The following is a 7659-nucleotide window of genomic DNA, read 5'->3' as shown; positions in this document are numbered from 1 at the left end:
CATACGGTACTGTTCTGCAGAAAAAAACTTGTGAAACGTTGAGGTTCCGGAGTCTTGTTGGAAGAAGCATACTTTTGCTTTGTATAGGACCGGTACAACACAAACTACCTTTATTTTGTATTTCATGCATCATTTCCCGGCATTGCGTGTTCGTTTTCACACCAACATTTTCAGTTCTTTTTTCGCTCTGTATTGTATATGGGACCTAAAATGGCGGCAGCCCCGAGGCGCCAGCGCGGACCGGTCACTAGGTGGTCCCCACCCTGTCAAGGAGCAGGGAGGAGGAGAGCGCGCGTACGGGCACGCTACACCCCTGTCGTCCAATGCGCACCGTAATGACGGCAGCGACTAGGAGTGGGCTCCCTACTACTGAGCACTCTACGGGATCGCTGACCCCGCGATAAACGTTATGACGTCCAGTGGCCAATGCGTCATTTTCTTGTAGCCCACAACAGCAGCAGAGTATGACATTCGGTTCACCGGCACCTCCACGCTTGATGAGCCCTATATTCACGGGGTAGTGAACGCTTTCGCAACAATGTCCGCAATAAAGGGCGCTATGCTTGGGTTTACAGAAGAAGCCACGTGCGGGTAACCTTGATCTGCTATCCTACTATTTGGAAGACGAAAGGTCGCTCCACGAACAGTAGGAGAGAGAGGAAAACTGTGTAGATGCGCACACAGCATGAACTCTTGCATAGCGGACGCACCCATTCCGTTTTCTGGAGTCTTCTTTTTTGTTTGTTCCTCTAGTTACCAGTGGCCCACGGGAGCTGATTCCAAAACCGAGCATCAAAACATGTATCCATGTTCATAGATACATGTTTATGGGTATACAGGGTGACCCAGAAAACGTGTCATTGAATTATAATTAAGAAACTACACCACCTAGAATAATGTGGTCAACGCCATTTGTTCTTACTAGGTTTTTACCACCTCATGATGTGAATGTCGTGTAACGCAAGTTTAATTATGTAAATTTTTGCGAACTGAAGTCGCAAATTTGCCAATTAAAGGTCACTTTTTAACTACACCAATGTGAAGAGCGTGTCTAATTTACTCAAATTAATTATAATTGACAGGGACATTCAGGAGCTATCCCATCGCAAAAAAAAATAGCCGAACATCATGATCTACGGAGCTCCAAGAGGATAGCGCACGACGAATTTTTCAGCACAATCGTTGTCAGTCCGACGAAAGGAGGTTGGAAACCCAGCCCACAGTGCCATTGCAGAAAGAGATAACACAGGCATGGCTCATCGCATCCGGCTTTCGCTGGGATCATGCTTTGCCTCTCCCAATTTCAGGAACAGGCACTTTTTCTACTATCACTCTGTGGGCTGGGTTTGGAACCTCTTTTCGTCGGACTGACAGCGACTGCGCTCAAAAAGCATAATGTTCGGCTATTTTTTCCGATGGGATAGCTCGTGAATATCGTTGTCAATTATCATGAAGTTGAGTGAATTCGGCACGCTCTTCATATTCGTGGGCTAAAAAAGTGCCCTTTACTTTGCAAATTTCCGAGTTCTGTTCGCAAATATTTACATAAATAAACTTACGATACACGATATTCACATCAGGAGGTTGCAAAAACCCAGTAAGAACAAATGCCGTTGACCGCATGACGCTAGGTGGCGTAGTTTTTTATTATAATTCAATGGCACGTTTTCTGGGACACCCTGTATGTACTTGTACCGAAGCTGGAGCACTCTCAGAGAAAAATTTTGGGTGCGGGTGCAAAAACTCCGGGGGTCTAGGGAAATCCTTGACCCTCGCAGATTGGGCTGCCGTTCCTCAATGCAAGCCACGTGGCGTTTAGCGGTTCAGACAAACACTGGCGTGCAGTACAACAAATGTGGAAATGAGAAATTTGAAGTAAATATTAAAGAAACTGCTACACTGCGAGAGATTAGCAGGCTGATTAGAAATTTTAACTTGCTATTGCGCTCTCGCCTCCCTACAAATACGCGTACTAATGTTTACCAACTTTTACCAATATAAATTGCTAATTACACAGTTGTTTTCATGTGTATCTGGTACACTTAATACAAGATTTCAACGTCGTGGCAGAGATGCGATGAATATCAGCAACCTTCGTGCCACACCATTGGATTAAAAATGTCTCGTATTATGTGGGATGAGGCTCACATACCAACGCGATTATTCAAACGATTAATAAAAATTGTAAACGAATACGTTCCAATGGTGTCCTTCATTTAGAGTACACGTGTGTAAGGGGCATGATAGTGTGCACACGATTCAATCTCTGTAAGCGGAGTTGAGCCAACTTCAACGTTATATGTGTACCTTTAATGCATATTTCGACGTTAGTCTTTCCACTGGTGAATGAAAGGTATAAACTGCCAGAGGTCAGGTTGTCCTTGATGTTTGTCCTTAAAGCCTGACGTACTCCACTGGAACGGAGGCAGAGGGTCGTAGGTAGGTCCGCCTACGGCAATGAACTCCAACCGTTCAAACAAGGTGCTATTAGTCAACTGAAAAAGAAGAAAAATACACAGTAGAGGAAGCGAATCTATCTCAGTATTCTGAAGAAGCGAAACGTCTTACAAGTTCGTTGATAACATCACCACCGTTACTTTGGAAGTCTAATTGGTTAATGGAAGAGTCATTTGCGCATCCGGATGTGACTTCAACTAAGTAAAATTGGTTTTCCGAGTAGCATATAAGTGCATTTACATCGAATGACGAAATACAATGCATCCAGAGACAGACAAGAATTTTAGTACGACTCGACATGGCTTTACTGAACCGCGATTAAGCTAACTGAGGTTATGCGTAACAACAGCTCGCTGCAGGTAGACGGCTGACCAAACAGCCGTTAGCCGCAGTGAGCGTAAACCGAGCTTGGCGACTTCGGTTTGGGTGGGATAACCGATAAAGTGGCTCATGTCAGAAGCAAGAATCTGATGAAAAGATAATAATAATATTTGGGAATAGATTTATCCGTAAGGCGAACTTATATTTGTGTGGTGACATACTGACCAGATACGACAATACTACTGATAGTTGCAAACACCTGTGGCTATCTAATGTGCCCTGGAAATCTCTGACACACGGTGGTGATGAAAAGATGACGCAAAGACATCAACTTTCAAGTACTGGTCACTGCTATCGACCTGCGGTGTTGATGTTTTTGCAGCTCTGCAAAAACGTCAACGTCACGACGTCAACGTCACGACGGTGGTCGACACCAAATTCACGGACGAAATAGCTACATAAAGTGCGTTTACATGAAGGAAGTAAAAGTCGATGGACGAGAGAAGTTGATGTCTAGTCGGCATGCAAATCGCCGTATATCGACCTGAAAAGGAGGTAGTCACAACGAAAGCAAGTCGCAAGGATGATGTAAACCCAGTCAGGCAACGTGCCATAGGCTTCAGTCGAGTGATCTCGACCTTGGGAGTCTCTATCGATTGTCATGCATATCCTCCCCATTCAACCTTGACGGTTAGTCGACTGGGGCTTTCAGTCGACATATCGGTCCATGTAAACACTTACGTTTCTCCTTCCTCCACCGCCCTCGGTGGCTCAGTCGGTACCGTGTTCGCCTTCTGATCCCGAGGTCGCGGGTTCGAACCCGGCCGAGGCCGCCAGTAACTTGGTGGCAGGGCTGCCGAGGGACGTTAAATACGGGGTGTCGTATGGTGAGCTTGCACGTTAAAGAACCCTCAGGTGGGCAGAACAAATCCACAGACCGACCGCTTAGGCGACTGCATGGTTTATGACCTGTCTTGACGATTTCCTTCTTTACGGCTATAATGTGACTTTTTATGACTAGGTCTACTCTATGCACTACAATGGGGTAGTATTGGACTACATGCATCATATATGACATGTTATGAGTATTTCCCTGTTTACGCCTATAAACGGACTTTTTGGTGAGCATCACTGCTCAATGCACTACTATGTGATAGTATGGGACCATGCGCGATTTATGACATGATATGACTATTTCCTCGTTTACGGCTATAAATTTACTGTTTTATCACTGCAAACTCTATGCACTACTATGTGATAGCATGGGACTACCGGCATGATTTGTGACCAGCTATGACTATTTCCTTGTTTAGGGCTTGTGGGCATCCGCCTCGGATTATCGGACGCAGGTTTGTGTGATGGGGGAGACGACCCTATTTCCGGTTTCGACAGGTACGTCATTTACGCAACGACAGAAGGTATGGGGGATCTTTTACCTCTTCTGGGTGGAGAGGCGGAGGGGCGCTGCACTGCTTTGGAAAATGTAAGGAAATAAATCAGTCTTCTTGTTGTTCAATTGCTGTATTGGTGTTCTTCGGGGTTACGGCGGGTCGGACACGGAACTACCCCTGGTTTGTGGGGCGCGGTTCCCACAAAATTGGCGCCCAACAGTGGTATTTTCGACCCGTCCTACAGTTTTCCCTGGAGGGCACGGCATAGTTGTACGCGTAGGTATTGTGCATTTCTGTTCTGTTTTTTGTTTTCGTCCTGCCGCCGTCTGCGTTGCAACGCAGGTTCTTCGACCGGAGATGCTTCCCAGGAAGAAGCACGACCCAGACAGTGACGAGGACGAGCCTGCTCCAGTGGCTGAGGACTAGCGGATGGCATCCCTCTGTACGTTAGTGACGCAGCAGCTTGGTAGCAGCACGCCCGCCGCCCAGCCGTCCCCGGACACGACGCTGCGCCTGAACTTGCCGGCACTGACATTTTCGGGCTACAGCGACCCCAATTCAGCTTAGGATTTCCTCGCCGACTTGAGTGCTTACCAAACTGCCGTTCGAGACACCGACGACGTCATTCTGCGTTGAGTACTCCCCGAAGCACTGGTAAGCTCAGTTGCTTTGTGGCGTAGGTCCCAGCCCCCATTTCTCTCTGAGTATATTTAAGCAACAGTTTCGGGACGAGTTCCTCCCCCCAGACTATGCGCGAAGAGCTTACAGCCCGAACGCAGCATAATGATGAGAGCCTTTTGGAATACATTCGGGCGATTCAGAAACTGTATCGGAGAGCGGACCTTCTCATAGACAAAAAAGAGAAGGTGGTACGCGTTATCCGACAGTGCCACCCTCGGTTCAAGCCATATTTACGGGGTTGAAGTTTTACTTACCTGTTTGAGTTAGCTAAGGAGGCGCGCAGCATTCAGCCCGATTTGCTAGCTGAACTTCGGTACCGCCCATCCCCTAGACCGGAGGAGACTCTTGAGCCTAGTTGTGCATGGGGCGGACCTGTACAGACAACGGAGCTGAATCCCCGTTGGCCTGCAGGACCGAATAGCGGAGCGTCAGCAAGTCCTTCACACCGCTCACTCGATTCTTTTGCGCACGAGCAAAGGAACCGAGCGGGGCCTTTTGAGGAGACTTCGAGCGCAAGACAGACCGGTAGTGAGCATCGCCGAACGCCAGGATACGGGCGCAACGACAGGTCTGAGGTATTAACCCCACCGCTCTCGAATGGACTAAACGTCGGGAGACCGCGTTGTTACGGTTGCGGGGAACACTGACACATCCGTCGGGACCGCCCGCATCGTACTTCGGCCACCCCCGAACGAACCCCGCAGGGAAACTCGGAACGCCGACGGCCGTAACCGCAGATTACGCATTCCCGTCGTCGGCCGAAGCGAACATTGATAAGAGGCAAGTTACTTCTAACCGTGCTGTCTTTTCTGATAATACAGTGACCTTGGTCCCGCTTGCATGCTGATTGCAAGATGACATCTGCAACATTGGACCGTTTATCGTGGTGCGCGTTCCGGGCAAAGACGTTGCAGGTTTGGTGGACACTGGAGCAGCTGTCTCTCTGATCGGCGACACCATTCACGATTGCTTCCGGGAGCGGAACATCTCTCTACGGAAGACCAGGACTATCCTAAGGCTCGCCTCTGATGCGGTTGTACCTGCCGGTGACGCGGTACGCCATACCTTGACTGTCGATGGACATCGGGTCAAACAACGCTTTGTTTACCTTCCTGGACTGGCAGGAGCAATGATCCTGGGACGTGACTTCATTATCCGGATGGGTCTTGTCCTGGACTTACGTCGCGGATTCTACCAGCATGCATGCAGCAGTGCCTTCTACCCATTCCTGAAGTGGACAACCCCTGGTGCAGACCAACGCCGGACTGGTGAGGGAACCCAGGACGACTGCTCAAAGCGAAACCGGGAACCGACTGGCAACAGCGATGAACCTAAGCAGCAGCCGCTGGAGTACTTCGCGGTGCTGGACCATCACTGCACGTTGGAGATCATCACGGAACAGAATACCGAACGCCTGTAGTTGCAACTGCTGCCTTGGATGAGGGTCCGCGAGTATGTCCAGGAACCTCAGAGCATTGAGAAATGCTGGAGCAAGCATTGCTACCCTTTTCCCGGATGTTTACGGAAAAACCAGGTTTGACCGATGTCTTGGAACACCGGCGACGCAAGGCCTTGGAGATGCAACCCGCGGCCGCTTACCGTCCACAAGGGCAAGTTGCTCGATGCTGAACGAAATGATCGAGACGGGCGCCGTGGGTCCCTCGCGTAGCCTGTGGGCCTTTCCGGTGGTATTCGCTCCGAAGAAAGATGGAACCGCAATGTTGTGCGTGGGCTACCGCCGGTTGAACGAGGTGACTGAGAGATTCGTATCCATTTCCCTCCATAGACTCGATCATGTGCGCGTTGGGATCAGCCCGTGTGTTTCTAATCTTGGACTGCAGTCGAGGATTCCTGCAGATATCGATAGCACCTGATGATGTCGAAAAGATGGGCTTTACCTGTCATAGGAGACTATTTGAGTTCGTCCGGCTTCCCTTCGGACTGTCCAATTCCCCGGCTAGTTTTCAGCGTATGATCGACGAGGTGCTGGGCGATGCGAAGTACAACTTCGCCATGGCTTATATGGATGACGTAGTGAATATTTCACGTTCATTCCAGGAACACCTTTCACACCTGAAAGTGGTGTTGCGACGTATGCAAGCTGCTGGGTTGACGGTCAATCTTCGAAATATGCAGTTGGCCACTAACCGCATCGACCTGCTCGGGTTTACGGTTGAGTCCGGCACGGTCAGGCCGAACGAGGACAAGCTGAAGGCTATCCTAGACTACCCTCGCCCGCAGGATGTAAAGAGCTTGCAGCGCTTCCGTGGTATGATTAGATTTTATAGACAATTCATACGGCGATGTTCGGACATGACGCAGCCACTAACCTGGCTATTGCGGAAAGGTGCGCGCTGGTAATGGGGAGAAGCACAGGAGAATGCATTCTCCGCCCTGACGGAACCGCAGATCACCTGTCTGTATCTCCGAGATCTTAATCGCCCATTTGTAGTGCAGGCAGACGCGAGCGATTACGGACTGGGTGCGGTGTTACTACGACAGCACGAAGGTGAACTTCAGCCTGTGGCATTTGCAAGTCGCACGCTGACGTCACCTGAACGAAATTACGCCGTGACGGAGAAAGAGTGCCTAGCTATCATGTTCGCACTGAATAAGTTCGACATGCATCTGGATGGTGCGAAATTTGCAATCCAGGCTGGCTGAGTAGATTGAAAAATCCCGCCGGCAGACTTGCACGTTGGAGTCTGACGTTGCAACAGTACGACTTCTCGATCGAATATCGGAGTGAGACCTCTAACAAAGTGGCAGATGCGCTGTCTCGAGCACCTCTGCCCCTGGAGGACGTCGT

General features: G+C 49.5%; 1 protein-coding gene across 1 annotated transcript in view; it reads right to left on the bottom strand.

The window, feature by feature from the left end:
* Positions 1-2288: 2288 nt before the first annotated feature.
* The window catches only part of LOC135376219 (putative phospholipase B-like 2), a 95549-nt gene continuing 90178 nt past the window's right edge, over positions 2289-7659 (bottom strand). The window contains exon 11 of the mRNA XM_064608824.1: positions 2289-2495. Coding sequence (XP_064464894.1) covers positions 2328-2495 — 168 coding nt within the window. The 3' untranslated portion in view covers positions 2289-2327. The remainder of the gene's footprint in view (positions 2496-7659) is intronic.

This window comes from Ornithodoros turicata, unplaced genomic scaffold (genome assembly GCF_037126465.1).
Source record: "Ornithodoros turicata isolate Travis unplaced genomic scaffold, ASM3712646v1 ctg00001058.1, whole genome shotgun sequence".
NCBI lineage: Eukaryota > Metazoa > Arthropoda > Arachnida > Ixodida > Argasidae > Ornithodoros > Ornithodoros turicata.
The sequence above is the reverse complement of the archived record's forward strand: the minus strand, read 5'-3'. Positions and strand labels throughout refer to the sequence as shown.